This window comes from Candoia aspera, chromosome 12, assembly GCF_035149785.1.
Source record: "Candoia aspera isolate rCanAsp1 chromosome 12, rCanAsp1.hap2, whole genome shotgun sequence".
Classification (NCBI taxonomy): domain Eukaryota; kingdom Metazoa; phylum Chordata; class Lepidosauria; order Squamata; family Boidae; genus Candoia; species Candoia aspera.
The window spans coordinates 8415428-8436474 of record NC_086164.1 but is presented as its reverse complement, the minus strand read 5'-3'; the positions used below and the strand labels follow the sequence as shown (position 1 = coordinate 8436474).

General features: G+C 38.1%; 1 protein-coding gene across 1 annotated transcript in view; it reads right to left on the bottom strand.

Annotated features, from left to right (window-relative positions):
- Window positions 1-907: 907 nt before the first annotated feature.
- The window catches only part of PCDH11X (protocadherin 11 X-linked), a 511529-nt gene continuing 491389 nt past the window's right edge, over window positions 908-21047 (bottom strand). The window contains exon 6 of the mRNA XM_063313613.1: window positions 908-1284. Coding sequence (XP_063169683.1) covers window positions 908-1284 — 377 coding nt within the window. The remainder of the gene's footprint in view (window positions 1285-21047) is intronic.

Sequence of the window (21047 nt, the reverse complement as noted above, 5' to 3'; positions counted from 1 at the left end):
AGAACTTTGGGGCCTTATGGGGACTGGATTAGGGCTTATGGGAGAAAAGTGAGGTCTCAGTATAGAATACGTGTAAAAAAAAAAACCTCTTCCAAGTGAACTTTTTCTAAAAGGTTCATAAATAAAATGCTGTACATGTTATTATTATTTTTTTTAAAGAAAGATCTTTTAAGAAATTGCAGCTCAGCTCATAAATGCTCTCTTTTGGCTAGTTGTTTAGCTACACACTGTGTCTCCATGCATCCAGACCGATGGAGTAATTTATTATGTATTTATTTTTAGGCCACCCTTTACCATATTAGATATCATGGAAACATAGAGCATGCATCACATTTGAGACCTGCAAGTGAAATTTTGATATTTTAGTTCAATTTCACAATGCTATCTCAATAGTACTCTGACCAACATAATGGGAGCGGGTGACTTTCCTGCTTAGATGCTCTTGTGAAGAACTACAAGTTTGCATCATGATAGATGCTAATAAATAGTTGCTTGTATCATGTACAAAATAACCTGATGATAACCTGAAAACAAAAAGCCATTCTGAAATTTCTCTCCTCCAAACATGGTTCCATTTCTACTTCAGAAGACCAACTCTCTCTTACAATGGATTACGGCTATTTGGGGAAGAAATCACACTTTTGAATCTGTTTCTCTTTTAAACATTCTTTTGTGGGTTTTTCATTTTGTTATGTTTGTTTGCATAATTGTTACTTACTGAGTAAGCTGAATTTCCTTTAACTCATTAATAAGGACTCAGCTCTTCAGCTTAGATTCAGAATTCTATATACATAAATATCCACAAACCTAAAGAGCTTTGCATACAAATAAAAAATGTGTTAAGCTGTGACTATGTACACTCACACTTTTAAAGCCCAAAATAGCCTTGCTTTGTCAAGATATGCCTTTATAGCTGGTGCTCATGGATCAGAGTGGTGCTGCTCCCAGATACAGGCATTGCCTGGGCAGGAGGTATGAAGTTTGCCAGAGGAATAACTTTGACTGGGTCTTCACTGGTGCAGAGTCTTTCACAGGCATTGTAGAATTGAGGCCTAGGTCCCCCTTGGCCTTTCTCTGTATCATCCTTGGGATGTCTTCCCTCTGACATAGCTCCTCGTGCCCAGCCTTGTTGGAAGCCGAAAGCTGGCAAAGGCGGATTGGATTGCTGGTATTGTGTCAACGAAGGAGGCATCCAGCAATTGTCAGAATGGCCAAGGATGAGGCATTCCTGTGTGCAGGTTTCAGAAGCTTCATTGAGAGCTTTTTGGAGGTTCACCTCAATAGCTTAAAAGAAAGAGGGAGAAGAAGAAGGTTAAACATCACTGAAAAGAACTATTGCTCTAGCATGTCCAACATACAAAATGACTTTGCATTCATGAGCATGGATTGATTGATTGATTCATTCATTCATTCATTCACATATCACATTTATATGGCCTCCCATCTCACAAGAAGTGACTCTGGGTGGCGTACAACAACAATAAAAAATGGTAAACATTTTTTTTTTAAAAAAAACAGTCATTATTAAAAGGTTTAATAAATCATAAGGCATACAAGAGATTAGATTAGGAAGGGATCTTCCTCAAGATCTCACTGGTTCCCTGGGACCACCAGACCTGATGACAGCCAGACCTTGAGGGACTTCCAGAAAATAAGTAGGGATGGAGCTGACCTCACTTCAGGGTTATAATGCAGAGAATACTTCATAAGGTGGGCACCATGGCAGAGAAGTCCCACCTCCTAGACCCTGCCAAATGTAGTTCCCTAACAGACTTAATACGGCTAGCTTACAGTTGCAAACAATTATATATCCTAGTTTCCCCCAATCTTTTTTTTTTTTTCCTGGACTGTTTGGGTTACTTTTAAAAAGTTACTTGGGCCATTACACAAAATTCAATGATGGTACCTCCATCACTGAAAAGGCTCCAGACTTGCTTTAGACTAAAAAGTCTTAATAATATTTTAGCCATTCAGAGTCTCTGGACTGGACCAGCAGAGCTACAGCAAGCAAGCAAGCAAGCAAATAAATATTCCATTAGGAATCTGCCATTAATTGAATGGAATGGCAATGAAGTAGGAGTCCCATAAAAACGGAATTAACAGCTAATTTCAGAAACATATTGCAAAGATGGGACCCCTTCTAGTTTCTGCCTTTGAGGAGGGGAAAAGCTCAGCTTATTCTATTATTGTAGATTAGTTGCTATCAGATATAATTGGGATGCAAAAAGTGGTTTTGTATGGAGGGAAAAGAAGTAAACACTCAGTGGTATGAAATATCACCTTTCTGCACACTGAAATAAGCTGCATTGGAATCACATTCATCAACACCTGGCTGACACTAACATGAGAAGTGGGGATTCTTCTCTATGAATATTCACCAGCTACCATATCTTTAGTATCTGCTGTGTAATGCATCTTCTTTCTTTTGGTGCATAATCTACTTCCCTTCCCTGCTCCCTCGCCAAGTTTTGTTATCTTCTTGTTCATTTCCCACTTACATTTCTGGAATAGCAATTCTGCAACAAAAATAAAATGGGGCCCTGATGATATTGTCTTCCACAGCAAAACAACATGGTGAGGACCGTTTTGCTAGCTGAACACCCCTTAGTGCTGGGTCCCCAACTTCTGAGATTTAAGAGAGAGGCAGGGTTGGTGCTGGTGTTTTTGTTGAGATTCATTGAATGATCATAGATCATGCATAGATCAAGATCTTTCATTGATAGGCCCTGCAGTAGTCTTTGTGAGAAGTTTTATTCTCTAAGGGCTATTTTGTCCTATCCTAGTGTGGCTAGCTTCAGCATTTGCAGGTTGGATATCAAAGAAGGTGAACATGAAGGAAGATGCCAGGACAAATCCAATTAATAAATGTTTATTAATAAGGTCCCAATACATACAGTGTTGGAGAGATCCTACCCCAATTGGCTGCTATGAGCCTGGGTAGCAGCAAGGAAGGAATTCCATGGAATCAGCTCACAAAGGTGTTGCTTTTGGTGGGCATGTTTTATAGCCCTTCAGCCTCACTCCCCCCTACACCCATCTGGAGTTGCTTAGTTTAGGCATCAGCAAGTGAAGGTTACATATTAGGGAGGATTAACTACATTACTAATTGTCTAGCACATACTGGGCACCTGGTTAGATAAAAGTGGGAAATAATGATCTTACTTGGGTTACAGCAGGGAGTTTGTTACCTCACAGCTTGTGAGAGTAAATAGGAAGAGCTATCTTGTCTAAACAGCCCCTCTTCCTAGTGTTAATTAAAAAATGCAAGTCCATCACAGGGCACCGAGCATACTGCAATACCAGCCATACCCCACAGACTGATAAGGCAGACCAGTCAAGATAGGTCTGGCACCATTCCCACCCACCAATCAACCAAGACTTCCCAGGAAGCTTCCAATCACCAACCGACCCCACCCAATTCAAATTCCACCCCAACTGTAAATACTGAAAGGTGATCCCCACTTCTGAGCTGAAGCCTCACTGGAATGCAAGGTAAAACATCTGCCCCCCACCCAAAACAAATCTCTACTTTGGTATTGATCTCCTTAAACCTGGGGAACCCCAAGTATGCACCCAGGTATGGAGGTCCTAGATCTCTTGTGTTATCGCCAAAGTGGTAGATGTGGTCCTCAGAGGCAGTCCAAAAGTTATCAATGAATTCCAATTTTTAATATGACAGAAGGTGAAATGCATTAAATACCTGGGAAAGAAAAATCTCAATGGTAATTTAATGTTTATTAACTAAAATTTAATTTATTAAGGGAAATTTAATTTCTCTCCTAACCCTGTCCATTTCTTCCTTCTAGCCTGCTCTACTTTTGGCTACAGAATGTATCATTCCTTGCAGAAGAAAAGAAATAAAAGTGTCCTTCCGACTGCATTAGGGTTAGACTAATCTGCCAGTATCAGTTTCACCCAATGCCTCATTTTTTCCAGCCTTAACTTCCTTTCATCCTTGTTCCATATCACTTCATAATTTTAGTTTCAAACCAGTACATAAAATTGCATGCAATTCAGTTTGCTTTTGCCTTATGCTAGGTACTACAGTATATGTATGTATGTATGTATGTATGTATGTGTGTGTGTGTGTGTATGTATGTATGTATGTGTATGTATGTATGTATGTATATATATATGTATATATGTATATTTCCCAGGATAAGTAATTCTGCAAGCTATTTTGCTCTAAGATCCTTTGTATGCCATTTTTACTAATATCCACACCTTTCCCTAATATATGCATTTTTGTATCAATCTTTTCACATCACAGCCTTCAAAGGCATAGTTGTATATTGATTTAAGAAGTTTGAATTATGCACTCTAGGTTTGGATGAAAACAACTACATCCTGTCCTGAGGTTTGCTCCTTCTGTCACTCCAGCTAGGCTAAGTGATAGTAGAAGGAGTTTCAGATGGCTGAGAAATAATCTAAACTGTTTGAGAACTAACCAGTCTAATTCAGGCTGGAGAGAACACTTAATAATTGTAGGGCTTTGATTGTGGAGGTTTCATCTAGCAATATGCAGCAGTTCAGCAATTTAAGACTCTGGGTTACGTGATCTTACAGGAGTGTTAGGGCTGTGCAGCATTTGGTTGCTCTCTGTAGTTGCTGTATGATCCTAGATAAAGACATGGCCATGTTAAAGACCTGCAGACAAGTGCTATGTTCATAGCTCTGCATGCTCCAAGGAATGTTTTGGAATCAAATCTGATGTGCTTGAACACCCCTAATATCCATTATTACATGGGAATAAGCAAACATTTATTTTCTGGTAGAACAGAATAATAACACGAGCCTTTGTACATCTCCACATTATCAAAGTCCAGTGTTTTTTTCCTGTCCTTTCTCTAAGAGTTTATTGGGATTGTATTCCTACAACTTTGTCCATATTATGTAAAATAACAGAGAGAGAATGAGTGGCAACAATCATCTCCTGAGCTGTGGGCTATGGAGTCAAGGAAGGACTTGAACTTGAGTTTCCATGGACCAAATACCAATACCTGGACCATGATGAATGGCCATTTGCCTCCCCACCCCACCTCCAATAGTTACTTGCTGGGCTCCTGGACTTCCCCAGTTCATTTTGAACAATAGTTATACTTCTGCTTTACCCTATTTCAAATAATTAAGTTAAATAGGCCTGAAAAATAGAGGTCTTCAGTGGCAGCGCTAAGATGTTTCTAAGGGCCTAAAGAGTTTCTAAGTTTCAATCTTCTTGTTTTAATTTTCTTTTCATGTATAATTTGTATTGAAGATTTTTACATGAATAAAAGATAAACATAAGAAGGTATATAAAGTAAAGTTAAAAAGAAAAAGAAAAAAAAAGAAAGTGTGAGAATAAAGAAAGAAAAAAAGAAAAAAGATAATTAAAGAAGCACCTTCTGATCTTTTTTACAGCAGTGACAAACCAACTTATTAACCCTCCTCCCTCTGTTTGATTACATCACATAGTTCCTCTCTATTCCATATTCAACCCTTTTAATCAGCCAATCCAGAAATCACCAATTCACTCCCCCCCCCTCTTAAGTTTCAATCTTCTTGACCAGCTCTTGGTATGACAAGTTTTATTTTTCGCAAAGATGCCACACCATATTCATTCTCTTGATGTGTTTCTCTATCTCCACACACAGAATTATGTGCTGTAGCGCCATCGTGTTTGTACTTTTTGTACTGGGTATATTTTATATGGCAAGCTTTTTTCTATGTAAGCTGCTGGGAGTCATTTTGATTGTGGCAGCATAGAAATATGTTAAATAAAAATGTATGTGTGTGTACACACACACACACACACTATAGTAAGTGATCTCCAAACAGAAGAAAGTCTTAACTTGAAGAATTGCTTACCAAGTTGCTTACTACCAGTACAGATTAATATGATTTATCAGGCAGTGCCGGGCTGTAAACTGCTTGCTACAAAGAGACTGTATTTTTGGTCAATACACTGAATGCAGCATATATTATACCTTTTAGTACAAGGTAGATGTCCATCAGAGCTTGTTTTTCTTGTTCTTTCTCTTCCTAAATATAACCATATATTTTAACCTGCGTTACTTCCAGAGTAGTAGTAGAATCAGGGAAAAGCTAAATGTCTTAAGCTAAATGTCTTAAGGACACAATTGTCCTTGGGCTGTATTTTGCTTTTAAGGCATTCAGATGTCAACCGGCTGAACGTTGGTCTGTTTGGAGAGAAGAAATGGTCAGGACTGGCAAATATGCAAGTATCAAATCCTTGTGAATTAATAGTTGGGTAGAGTTAGAGGAATAGCAAAAAAAAATAAAATAAAATAAAATAAAATAAAATAAAATAAAATAAAATAAAATAAAATAAAATAAAATAAAATAAAATAAAATAAAATAAAATAAAAATCTAAGTCAAATATTTCCAAGCAGTGTTCCAGTATCAAGACAATCTGGTACCAGGACTGGAATGTAGGGTTTAAGTTACATGCTGAACATCAGCTTCCATTTCTTTCAGAGGACTGAACATTCACCCAGTTCTCATTATTTTACATAGACAACCCAAGTTAATAATTTAATCAGATGAATGATGCAAGACTCTGAATTGGCCAAGCATGTTAAAAATACTAGATTCCTGGTCCATTGTTCTTCTCAACCCCAAACCCTGATTTTAAGGTTCCTAAGCTAGTTCAAAAATGTGTGTGGCAAGTGCTGAACTGTGTTGCTAGTTTTTACCAAGTATGGTCACTCCATGGTTGGTCAAACTACAATCCCAACAAAATGAACCAAACTTCTAACCTTAACATGTAACTGTGCCAAAAATCTCTTTCCATTTCCTCAAGTTTTCATCCCCTGCAAAAGATGTCTGGGTTTTCTTACTTTGTGTGAGAATTCATTTTAGTAGTGCTTATGGGTTTTGGAAATAGGGACACGGTGGCGCTGCGGGTTAAACTGCTGAGCTGCCGATCGGAAGGTCGGCGGTTCGAAACCGCGCGGCGGGATGAGCTCCCATTGCTAGTCCCAGCTCCTGCCAACCTAGCAGTTCGAAAACATGCCAATGTGAGTAGATCAATAGGTACCGCTTCGGCGGGAAGGTAACGGCATTCTGTGTCGTCATGCTGGCCACATGACCCGGACGGGTCTACGGACAACACTGGCTCTAACGGCTTAGAAACGGAGATGAGCACTGCCCCCTAGAGTCGGACACGATTGGACTTTACGTCGAGGGAAACCTTTACCTTTACCTTTTCAGAGACTTAATAGCCAACTGGCATGCATGCATGGACAATTTACAAGGAGCAACTGTTTTTGCTCTAAACTTTGGAGGAAATGTATAAACAGGGTCTGTTCCCTCTACTGTTTTTCAGAGCACAATTACACCTTTCTCTCTCTCTCCCATTTTGTACCTACCATAATCACATAATAGATCCCTGGCAGTTAAATCAAACAAACAAAGAACATTTAATTTATGAATAGAAAGCAAGCACCTGAGTATCTCTATAATGTCCTTGATGATAATTTGACACTGGAACTACTGTAAACCATTGGGTAGTGTGCCCCTCAAAAAACCCCTACATAGTTACCTAGACTCACTCAAGTAGGTGACATTAAAATAATAATAAAAAAAAAAACATAAATAAATGAACAAGCCTAGAGTCCAGCACTTCCAAAATGCACGTGGGGCTCTGATGCACAAAGTTGTAAACATAAAAGAGTCCTGTCCACTCAGAAGATTGATCTATGTGCTTTGTGAGTTCCCCTGTACATCCCTATGGACATATTTATTTATTTATTTATTATTCAAATTTAATTACCGCCCATCTCCCCCAAATATTAATATATTTATTAATATATTAATAAAGAATGCCTAGTCTGGGGGCTGTTAACAGTCTGAATAGTGCCATAACTAGCCCTTTTAATCTATTTTTAACAAAACAAAAATAATCTAATCCCTGTGGTTTTGGCAGTTGGCTCTGGTGATGGTGGTGGTGGTTTAATGAAGTCTGTCTAAGACTTGACAAAAGTCAAACCAGAATTGGATATACTTCTTGACAGGAACTTAGAATCATCCATATCACACACCCTTATTTCATCATAAAGTAAGCAGTAATTAGCATACTATTAAGCAAATTGCCATGATTGTGCCATAACTATTCTGTTTTTCATATTTTCCCAATTCAGTACATACATGAATACATAGCTGGCAGGGCCAGCATCATTCTGTAGGCAGCTAGAAATGTCTCTTGGTCGCTGAAGCATTTCTTATTAAATAGCTATAGTAGCGCATTGCAATGTTATCAGCTCAGCAGGAACTTACTCAAGTGATGCCAACAACAAGCTTAAACTGCTCATGTCGGCCAATAGCTAATACAAAATGTGCTGGTTGCTTGCTAGAGGTTGTATTCCTGACTATGCAGGAAGTGAGGTCTAATGTGAGGAAATTATGGCTTAGAATCACTCCGGTGGCCTGAAATAGTCACTTGGGCAGCATAATTTAGCAGCTTTAGCTATGTAAGAGACCCAGAATGACAGTAAAAATGAAGACCAAAGCAGAAGTTGTCTCTTAATATAGTCAGTTTTCTTTAATGAGGTTCACAGACACTTTAACAAGGAACCCCTAAAATTATTGCTAATATAATATGCTCTACCTTTTTTTGGGGGGGAGGGTTTTTTAATAATAAAATGCCTTTGGGAGCAGATTGCCATGAATATGTGAGGTTTTTGATACAATTTAAATACATTTGAGAGGAAAAAAGTAGGACTGTGATTAAAAGTTTCAAAGCTTTATAGCTTTTTAATCATGGACACAAGTAGAATACACATTAGTGGTTAACAGGTTGTTTGCTGTATTATAAAGAGCATGTGCACACACACACACACACATAAAGGACAATTGATCTGGGTTTATACTAAGAAAAAAATTACCTTGTTCATTCCAAAGGTTGTGTTCAATTAATATAACCTTTAATGCCTTTTCTTTGTTACACTGAACACGGCAGTTATTATTATTTTTTTTTTCTTCCTAGAAACAGTGTAAGAGTAAACTTCCTGGAATTTTTACTCCTAATCCCCTTTGGGGATAACATGAAAAACATTTCCTTCCTCTTGAATCTTTAAATATTTAAATCAGCAAGTGTAATGAATGGTTCCACTTTTTTTCTTCTTCTTCAGATAATTTGGCCCTAAAGCAGCACAAGCATCTGTAAGAAGATGGCATATTTCATTTGATTGTAGGTATAAATAACGACGACTTTCATTTAATATTTAATTAGCTGCCTCACTTTTGAACTGTTCCAACTTAAAACATTGATGGAGACCTTCTTTTATTTAACAGGCCCATATCCAGTTACAGCACAGTAACTTTTGGTTTCAAAATGAGACTATTTTTGATATAAATGGCCATTAAAAAAATCAGCTATGAAAAAAGGCAGTTCTAAGAGGTTCTTCTAGTAACTTGGACCATAATTGAAATGGCCTTGTTACAAAAGATGGTTTAATATATTTCTTATGGAAAGAAAAACTATAATATTCTCTCACAGTTATGCAACTTTCAAACAGCTTGCATGCATGGTATAAATGCACAAGTAGAAAGCACTTGTGTATGTGTATATGTATGTATGTGTGTGTATATGCACATATGTATATGCATATGTATACACATACATATGTGTGTGTATGTGTGTGTGTGTGATATATTAAAAAAGAGAAAAGTGATAAAAATTACATCTGCTTGAGGGAGCTTGACAAAAGGTTTCATACTGCAGATTCAGCAGAATTCTTTGTCAAGGTGAACTGGCTGTGTAATAAGATTCTCCTGCAGCTTAGTCCAGGTGTGTCATGCGTAATGATGGTGAGCAGGAGGGTGCCCCTATCCAGGGGGAAAAATGCATGCATAGTTTAGCGACTTTGAACGTTTTTCCTTCGAAAAAACTCAGAGCAGACCCACCTTGATTTTTGGGTTTAATCTGTGAGGGTTTCCCATGCCCTTTCAGTCTGGCAGGATTTTATGTCTAGTAGAGTAGGACAATAAACACTAGAGAATCAAGCTACCGTCTCAGCGTGGTTCTTCGCTCTAAGCTAGGACAAGGTGCTTCTGAAAGCTGTTGAAAATGTTGAATGAGCCTGCGAAGGAAGCATTGTCAAGAAGCACCATTTGCCTCTTTCCTTTGACCATGAGAGTTGTGCCTCCTGTGTAGGATGAAGCTCTTCCCTAATGAAAATCCATGCCATGTCCTACAGACCTAATTCTTGGCCCCCAATTCCTCGAAAGCATGCAAATGTGAGCAGATAAACAGGTACCGCTCTGGCGGGAAGGTAACAGTGTTCCGTGACTGTCGTGCCAGCCACATGCCCACAGAAGTGTCTTCAGACAATGCTGGCTCTTCGGCCATGAAACGGAGATGAGTACCGCCCCCTAGTGTCGGACACGACTAAACGGGAATCTTTATCTTTTTTTAAAAAAAAACGTATCTTTTCAGAAAAAAAATCCACAATTAAGTACCAGATTAGACAGAGGAGCAAATTAATGTGGCCACATGCTTCTTTCTTAGAAATGATTGTGAGATCTCTATAGCCCTAGTAATAATACAGCTTCTCCACACTCAGGTGGAGAACCTTTGCCCATCAGAAAACCCCATCTAGTCCAACATTCTGTGTGACAGAAAGGAAAGCAGAAGAATCTGAAGTTCTCACAGACTTGGAGAGAGAATCCTGGTGGGAATGGAATGCTTCCAAGACCCGGAAGTCCTTCTGGAAGTATAAGGCAACCCTATCAATATTTTTGCTTTCTTTTTGGCAACATGTCACTTTGATTCCTATGTTGGATTATCTAGGTGCTTATTTGGAAATACGATCTAGTCATCTATAGTGATTGGCCTGTTACAGCTGGTGATAGTACCTAGTTGAGCTTGGATGATGTTGAAAAAAAATCTAAGCAAGATCGGAGCTGGTTAGTACCTGTTTAGAAGAATCTGAGAATTCCCAGAACTGTAAACTAGACTGGAAATTAAGTAAAAACAAAACAAAATCTCAGTATAAGGTAATAGCAAACCACTTACATATTGCTGTCAAGGAACCCGCATCACCAGGAGTCAAGTTCAATTCAAGTGAGTTTTTACCTTTACTAGCAATTGGCATATGGAACAGCTAGAAATGTAACATTTCTGGAAATCCCGAAGCATGGGAAGAAAAGATAATATGGAGGATAGGAACCGATTTATCAACCTCTAGATCAAGAGCTAATATGATGATACAACTCTATGAGCAAAGAAGGATTTCATCTCTCCTTTGGAGTTGTTCTGTATAGTTTTTCCTCTCTGTATAGGAATTGTAACAATACAATACTATAAATTGTCTTACATAATTTTTTTGGCAATGGCTAGCAAACTGCATGCTGCTTGATTAAATTAAGGTAACTCTGGTTATTGTAGGAAGACATTTATATCCCCTCTAACAGTGGTGTAATTCCATTCCTTCATTAACCAAGCGTTTAAGAACCAATTAACACCAATTATACAGTAGAATACACTTTTAAGTTTAATTATTTATTTGTTCAGTAGTCATTGACAATACGGTTATGTGGCTGAAGCCCTGATAGCTGTGTGCAGGCTTTTAATAATGCTTTCAATTTTAACCAAGGTAACAGCAGGGAAGTTTCCAGGGATTCTGCTATGAAACTCAGAGGATGGAAGGAAGATGCATTTCACCTTGGTCTGTTCAAAAAGTATTCCTGGAAACTCAGTCTGATAGCAAATCAGCCCAGCTGGAATTCTTACCTCCTCTTAGTTTTATGGCCAGAACCTAATGAACAGTGGGGAAAAAAAAAAAAAAACATTGCCACCCAAGAGACTTTGGACTCATATTCCCTGAAGAGCATGTGCCTCCCCAAGTTGTTGTTCTTTCTTTCTTTTATTTTTATCTTCTAGGGTGTTTTTAGTAGAAAGCATGCAATAGAAGCATTTTACACGGCACCAAAGACTTCCAACAAATGGTGAAAGTTGTTTCAACAGTTATCAAAGAATGTTAACAATGCTGTGCTGAATTTCTAGAGGAAACAAAACAGTAGCGACACTTGAATGTGGGGAATCACTTAATACTCATTTTCTCTTGTTTCCTTGATTGCTCCAATTCCAATAACTGTCCATGGAATGGCTCACTTTCTCTTCTGATGGTTCACAAGCTCTCAAATTTGGTCCTCTAACATTTTAATAAGGGAGCTCTTGAAATTAAAGCAAACATCTTTCTAAAGCACAGATGATACTTAGATTTTGTGATCTGAAATTAGGCCTTCAGGTCTTGCTTTGTGATTTCAGACGCAATTATGTTTTTTCTCCTAGATTTGTTTTAGCACTTATTTAAACCTCAACAGAAAGCTCAAAGCACTTCACTAAACCACATGACAATGGGAAGAAATTTTGACTTCAATTAAGCTTTCAAAATATGCTATTATGTTGTTACAAAAACGGCTCTTAACTGTCTTCTACCAAAAAAAGGGGGAAAAAATTGTGCCAATTCGAAATGTGGGCACATAAGAAGAGTGTGGCACATATCTGAACTCTCTTCTTCTCGTTTTATTGTCATGGGGGTATGAAGCTGTGACTTTTCATTACTGCTACTCAGAAAGAAAAAGGAAAGTAAAAAAAAAAAAAAAAGTAAAAGGAATGCAAGGAAGGACAGAATTCTGTCCTCTGGCTAAAACCTTGAAAATCCCATAAAAAGGCTCATGCATTCATGCATAATTAGTAGAGGTCAGCAGATCAAACGTATTAATGGAAAGTACATTTTAATTCTCATAAACTGGTTGGAGGAGTTTCAATTCTCTTTTGCATATTAGGCTGCTTAATCACATTGCACAACATTAGTGGAAAGGATGGGATGGAAAAAATAAGAACCAGCATCTCAACGTTGCCTTTCCAAGACAAAACCTATTTCTTCCCCATAATAAAAGTTTCCAAAAAGGATAATTAATCAATTAATCAGCTGCAGCAACCATGCCCTGAAGTTGACCAGAGCCAGAGAACCCTGGCAAGTGATCATGGACGGGATCTCCAGATTTTCTGGAACAGACAAATTTGAAATATTTGGATTACATTATTTGCATTCTCATCCAGCCATCCACTCGCTATGGGTGATACATCTCAATCAGATATATATCACCCATATAGCTGAAAACAAATAAATCTATGAAATACAGTCATCCACCACTTTATTCCCTCAGAATACCTCTGGGGACTACAAGCACTGAGACTTTGCAGCACTAGATTCCCATTTAAAAAAAAAAAAAAGTCAACTTAGGTAGACCAGGTTGCTTGGCTAATGCCATGAACTATGTTAGTGGGCACATTGTCACCTCTGGCCATAGGTCATATGCATTGAAATCTATCCATACAAAATAAATCCCTCATCTGTACATATACTTTTGTTTTCCCATGTCTACCTCAAGATTCTGAGCACTGTGTCAGCCTTGCAAGGTAGTCCAGATGAGAAGCACATGCAGAAGTACTAGCTCTAACTTTATTGTAAGGTTACTTAAACAGACTCTTGCAATTATGATAGTACATCTCTCTCTCCTCACCTTTCCAGTCCAAGAAACTAGGGAGGGTCCCTTCTGAGATGTTTTCCACACTCCCATTCCTTCTGTCGACTCAGCTGCCTCTTATCTGACCATTGTCTAATCTGCAGCTCTTCCTCCTGTCATTCCCACATGCTATTACATGCTGAGACTGTGGCCTTGTGCATGTAAAGCTTATCCCAAGCTCAGGTGCATCTCCCTTTCTCTCATTTGTTTAAGAACTTGCAGAGAGACATGATACCCGTGTCCCTCCTTGGTCCAAAGTGGCATTTTACCTTTAAATCAGAACTCATGTCTCTGAGTTAAGGGTCTCCCCTAGGACTCGAGTGAGGATACCATGAGACTCTCCTATGAGACGTCTCCATTAAAAATTTTATTTTAATTTATTTAATAGAGCTTTGAGGGCTGTGAGCACTTCTGTGCCTCATTTTTCAACCCTCTAATACCTATTATAACAGATGTTTAAAATGCAGCACTGAGACAGGGAAATCTAATCAGTATATTATATTATTGGTTGCAAATTAAATAAAGGGAAAGCTGAAATTATGGCAATAAAATAAACATAGAAACACCAACAATATTTTTCAAGATAATATACTTGGTCTATTGAAAAGGACTAGACTATTAATTAGATGTTTCATATATATGCTGATGAGAGTTTTAATTTGTTTAAGAATTGCTGTCACCTACCTGGGATGAGCTTAAGGTGTAGCATGTCTCTCTCCTAAAATATTTTTCACTGGCTCATTTGCTCCCCCAGCATTTAGGCAGTATATTTGTATTACTGTGTAACATCTTTATACTCATTATACGAATAAGAGAACATCATTTTGTTTTTCTAAACCACTTTTTCTTGAGATACCCATGCCCTCCATTAAAGACACAACTGCATTTTACATCACAGTGTAATCTGAGCCTCTCTTTTATGCAGAAAATAAATTTTGAAATGATGAATAGATTGCTGAAAATAATTTTATTCTAAAATGTACCAATGACTAACCAGGGGAAAAATGTTATCTGTATGGAAGAAAATTATCTGTAGATTTATTTTCAATAGAAAAATAAAAAGAAAAAAATCCCAACAACTCATGCATAAGTAATAAAAGTACATATGTTAGATGGACTGTGATAACTCTTCCCCCTGCCCCTGTTTTATGAGGATAGTTGTATGTTACCACTGTGAGATTAAAGAAATCTAAGATAATCAGATATTGTGAAAAGGGCACTTTCATCTCAAGTGGCTTGTTGAAGGGGACATGAAATAAGTTTAGAAAATGCATCTACCAACTATACTTAGTTTCTCATAGACTCCAATGCAATCCTCTACACTTAGAACATAAGGAGCTGGTCCGTGCACAATCATACAAAGTTCATCTGAAATTTCCCAGTAAGACATTTTTATTTCACTCCCTGAATAGTCCCTTTCAGAATTTTCTATAAATAATTTGCACCATCTTTTTCTGTTATCTTCCCATAATGCCCCAGAATAAATATTGGATCAAGAGGACAGTAGAGGATATAGACTGGCTGCTGCCACTACTACTACTCTTTCTAGTTTACTTTCACCTAGTGAAACAGTCTCGGCCCATAACTGGGAAGAAAACTCAAGAGATGCTTGAGGCTTAGCTCAACATTCAGTGCTCACTTTGAACGAGAGCTTTAAATTAATTGTTCTGCAGACAAGGTGAACTGAACTATGGCATTATTAGTCAAATCAAGTTTTGGCTTTCCAGACAACACTGAAAAGTAAACTAAATCCAGGGGGCTGGATTTACTCAACACATTAAGCTCAAATGTAATGGCTTGTGGTTCAATGTGTTTTTTATTTATTTATTTATTTATTTATTTGTTTGTTTGTTTGTTTGTTTATTTATTTATTTGCATTTTTATCCTGCTTTTATTATTTTTATAAATAACTCAAGGCAGCAAATGTACCTAATACTTCTTCCTCCTCCTATTTTCCCCACAACAACAACCCTGTAAGGTGAGTTGGGCTGAGAGAGAGGGACTGGCCCAGCCGGCTTTCATGCCTAAAGTGGGACTAGAAATCTCAGTCTCCTGGTTTCTAACACCAACACCTTAACCACTAGATCAAACTGACTCTTTATACATTATATATACTGCATATACATCATATATCAGAATAGGGAATATTGGGGAAATTCAGCTTCAAGTGTGCATTAGGCATTAGAACAGGGTGCTTTTAACATGAGCTTTTATCATCTGAATTTATTCTAGTTCATTCATTCTAGTTATCTCTTTAGTGGAGTATTAATGTGTATGTGTGTGGATAAAATAATGAACAGATTTTTGGACTTTTTTTTTTCCTGAGCAGGATGTTTGACAGCCTTCTGATCTACCGGATAAATGAAATTGGAAAGGTAATAATTAGGCTGGTAATTACTTAGAGTTCAGTCTCTTATGTTTTCTATTTCCTTCATTTCTGGGCAGCTGGAGCAATGACTCATTAATAATAATAAAGTCATTTAACCCTGCAGGCACATTACAAGGAGAAGGATGCCATTTGTCATCCAACAGAAATGGAACAATCATTGGAGGGTAGAGAGGAGAGAGTGATCCATGTTACATATTCATGGCTAAGGATAAAAAGGACACTTGGCACTTATTGTTAACATGACATCCCAATCTGCTTCTTAATTATCAATAAACATTAGAGGATAGCAAGCAAAAGACAAGGAACAGCTAATATGGCATTTTCCTGCGGTGACATTCCCAAAAATTGTTTTACAGCTACCCTACATGTATATAATAGTTCAGCATTTGCCAACATTGGCCACCTCCAGATGGATAGACTCCCCAAATTCTCAGCAATGACCACATTGGCTGAGGAATCCTGGGAGTTGAAGTCTGTCCATCTGGAAACCACCAAGGTTGCAAAATACTGCATTAGTTAGTTCCAACACCAGGAAATAATTTAGCCACACACGTACTTCTTTGTCATAGTGAATCCTATTTTCCAGTTGGGGATGACTTGATTTCTCCTGTGAGAATTCCTTTGCCTGTTATAACAGTGGGAAGGAAAGGATGGCCCATTGTTCAAATGCCTCTGGTTGCCTCAGTGAAGCCAGTATATTTTTGCCTCAATCATTTCAACTATTTCTCCAGTTCTTTGGTTCTCATTCTCTTTCAGCTTCAGTCATTTGCAAACCTGTCCATAAGTTTCTTCATCAGTGAAACATTTAGGCTGGTGTCTATTTCCCCACCCAACCCATCTCCCTAGGGCAGGGTTTCTCAACCAGGGTTCTGCGAGAGGTCACTAGGGGTTGCGCAAGAGGTCACTAGGGGGTTCTGTGGGATATCACAATTTATTTAAAAAAAATATTTCAAATTTAAGCAACTTCACATTAAAGAGGTAAGTTTCATTCTTTATTTTTAGTTTAAGAACATGTCAGAACCAAGCTTGCCTCTGACTTGGAAAGTGAAACTATGTCCGAGTCAGAGGAGGAATTGGAAACTTACTTGGCTGGAATTGGAGAAACGAAACTCCAGCATGACTCAACAGAGTGGGAAGAACTTACAATGCTGATTGGGTGAGATCTGGAGGAAGATTTGAATTCGCCAATCAGCGCATGCCAGAGACAGGCTGAAAAGCACATGAAGGAGAAGGCAACCCAATTGGCTTCAGGAGACTCCAAGCACACCAAAAATTGGGATAAAAGGCAGCCACGTGGACAGCAAGCTGCAGGAGACAACCGATCCTCTAACTCTGCAGCTTTGGGAGAAGAGTCCTTACCAGTATCGGAGTCAGTGTCTGTGGCCAAAGAGGAACCAGTGCTTGGGCTCTACTCCAAAGATGGATTGAATCCTGCTTCTGCTGCCAGTGAGGTGCCCAGCAGCCTCCACCTTGCTTCTAGCCATGAATCTCCATGATCCCCTCAGCAGCATGAGTCAGCTTCAGCTTTCCTGTGCTGCTGCTTGTCCACAGTTCTATGTGACCACACTTTGCAGACTCTAGAGTGTTCAGAAGTTTCACACCTATCCTGTTCGGGATCCGGAGTCATGGACCATGAGGTCCTTCCAGCTGAGTCCAGCCTAGTTCCGAGTTCCAAGCCTTGCTCCAGATCTCCAGTCCAGAGAATCCAGCCTAGTCTGGGGCTTCCAGCCAAGTACAGTCTAGATCCAAGTTCCAAGTCTTGCTCCAAGTTTCCAGTCCAGAGGTTGCAGTCCAGTCCAGAGCTTCCAGCCAAGCCCAGCTCTGTTCTGGTTTCAAGCCTTGTCTGCAAGAGTTCAGAGTAACCAGCCTAGTCCAGAACCCCCAGCAGAGTCTAACTTTGCTCTGAGTTCAAGTCCTGGTCTAAGCCTCCAGCTCATCCCTGTCTGTTTGTAGTCCTGTTCCAGGTCCAGTGAGTCAGAGATTCAGCATCAGCATCATTCCAGTACCATTCCAGTTCAAGAACTGTTGCCTCCAGCCTTCGTGCTCCAGTTGGATCCAGTCGGCCCAGTTGGGCTTGTTTAACCCAGTCTCGCATTGTAAATAATTATTAATAAAGAATATTCGTTGAGAACCTGTCTGGTGCTTAGTCTGAACAGGACAGAACAGTGTTAATGCATACTGTATATACAGGCCTACCCATGAAACAAATATAATAATTCTATAACTTGTGGCCTATATTTGAGCCTGAATGTGCAGGGGTTCCCTGAAGCCTGAAGAATATTTCAAGGGTTCCTCCAGGGTCAAAAGGTGGAGAAAGGCTGCCCTAGGATATTGTCATGAAGATAAAATTGTAAAAGGGAGTCCTGCGTTGGGGATGCAGCCTTATGCTCTTAGAGGTAAAGATGGATATACAGCAAATATATAAATAAATAGGATGGCGGGGGGGGGGACCAGAAAATCTATATATATATATATATAAAAAAACATTAAAAAAGGGACCCAAGCAGAATTTTCTATCTTGGCAAGACTGTCAAGGTGATTAGCTTTAAAAATTCCAGATTAAAATTCTCTCCTATTCATCTCGCATTGTAATGTTGCTTGAATGTTGCTACCTGTTTCTTTTCCCCTTTCTTTCTAAACTTCAATCCGCTGGACCTGGAAATACCAAAAAACTATTCCATCTGATTCTAGCAGGTGGCCAGAAATTTTGTTTAATTAGGATTGACAGTTCTGAAACTTTCTCTATAAACAGTAGAGGGAAAAAAGAATTAAATCAGCTTGGAATGTGATGGCAAGAAGCAAAATGCCCAACCTAAAGCCCATATTAATTTTGTTATCCCATAATACTCTGAAGTTAAGCATAACAGTACTGCCATTATTTGGGGGCAATTCCTTATTTCTATGACCTCTCAATAATCTTCATACAGGCAACATCAATGGGATGATTGGGAGAAAAAAAGATTGTTAATTGTCCTTTAGCATAATTGTCTCTTCACTAAATAGTGGCACTTCTACAGTATCCTAAGAGTCTATTCATTTATCTGGGCACAATGAGGAATGTTAAACTTATTCAGCATTTATTTTAATTAAGAACATCTGTTATCCCTAATGTTCTTTCAATACAGTTTGGGACCAACAATCTATGCAGATTTAGTGGATGTTGTAATAGGTTTTGAGAATACAGTTAATGTGAGCTTTGCTAGAAGTTCATATTATTTTATGAGTAATGCAGTCTGAAATTGTGGATTTTGAATTCTGTCTCTCTGGCATCCATTTTTTTAAAAGAGTTTCACAATTATGAAAATGGTTTTGTCTAACTTTTTCCCTGTGAATGGATTTACAATCCAATTAGGTTGCACCTAAATATGAAGTAGTGTGATAACATATTAATGTGCTATAATTTCCCTTGTGAATGCACCAGATCATATTCAGCTGCCAGAGGCACGGAAACACAGAACTAGGAAAATAAAAGTAACTAATATACTACACAGAACTGTTGGGCTGTTGAGACAATTATATGTTTTAGAAAAGCATCTGAGCATATACCTTTCATTATTTTCAGGAATTATGGAGTGAGGAAATGTCTTTAGCCATGTCTGTTTACAGTTCTGAATATTCCCTCAGAAAGAATATCTCTATGGTGTGATTTTTGTGTACTTGCCATCTTTTGATGAAAACTTAAAAAAAAAAAACTACGCCAAACTTTTCATTGCTGCAGAAAATGTTTACAAACATTGGTTCAACTCAGATTTAAGCTGAAGCTTTAGCTATTTAATTCTAATATCTACATAAAAACCAAAGCATAGCCTTGTCTCCTTCATTCCTCATCTTCTTGGTCCTCTATAAACCTCATCAAAGATCTGCTAAAACTAAATTACTATGTGATATATTTAAAGTGAACACTGATTCCCATGAATAAAAATCTATAAATGAAGCAGGGAACACAACACCATTGCAATGTCTCTTTTTATAAATTGATGCCATGCGTATTATGTGACCTCAGTATGAACTTCAACATTATGGGGGTTTAAACTGCTATTTAGTATAAACAACTGCATCTAAATGTGTAATCCAATTTTCTTTCCAGAATAAATTTGTATATATAAAAAACACAGTGAATATAAATATTCTTTAATGCATTCATAGCTGAACCGACAACGCTACAGTAGTACATGGGTTGATGTTGATTATTAGATACTAAACGTGTAAAGCACATACACATATCTAATCTTGGTGATAATCTTTTGGGTGATACATCAGTCTAGTATTTCTTAGCAAAGAGATTTAGTCAAACTGACAAAATGGAAATCTTACAAGCCTTGCAATTTTCACATCTGGTTGACTTAAAATGTTTTGAATGACTGACATTTTTATCCAGTTTGATAAAGAAAATTAGCACCAAATAGGTGAGAATCTAAAATAGGGTAATCCAACTACCACCAGTATCCAATCATATACAGTATAACATTGATATAGAAGTTTCTGTAACTTTGGGGATACTTTGGGAATTCTATCTTAGGAAATTCTGGTGAAAAATGATTGAATCTGTTAATATGTTTTCTACTACAGATTAAGGTTACTATGGTAACTAATCATTTTGGCTGGGTGAAGAGGTTGAATTTAATTGTCCTCTTTTCGAATGTTAATTTTTGCACCTGGGAAGAAGAACTTGCCTGGACTTGTTTTAGTTTCAGTTTCCCTTCTGTTTAGGCATGTAGAGAGTTAAGCAGCTCTCACTGAGAGCCTGTAAATATGTTTGCTTTCTCTAAATAAAATTATTTTTATAGAAATGCCTGGTGTGTGACTTTTCTGATCTCTCCTGGGCCAAAGGCTTTCCTAGCAATCTGCCAACAGAATCCGCATCTCTTAAAGTAATGGACAGATCATAAATTAACTTCATGAACACTTCGTCAATTTTTCTGATTTTTAGTGATGTGGACCCCAGCTCATAAAGAAAACCAAAGGGCTTTGAGAAATATGTCCCATAGAGCTATCTTTGCCAACCTGGTGCTGTACAAACATGGACTACAATTACCCACCCTTACTACCAGTTTGTTGTCCCAGATGCCTGGGAATTAAGGGACTGAAATCCAACCCAGCTGGAGGCACCATTTTGAGGAAAGC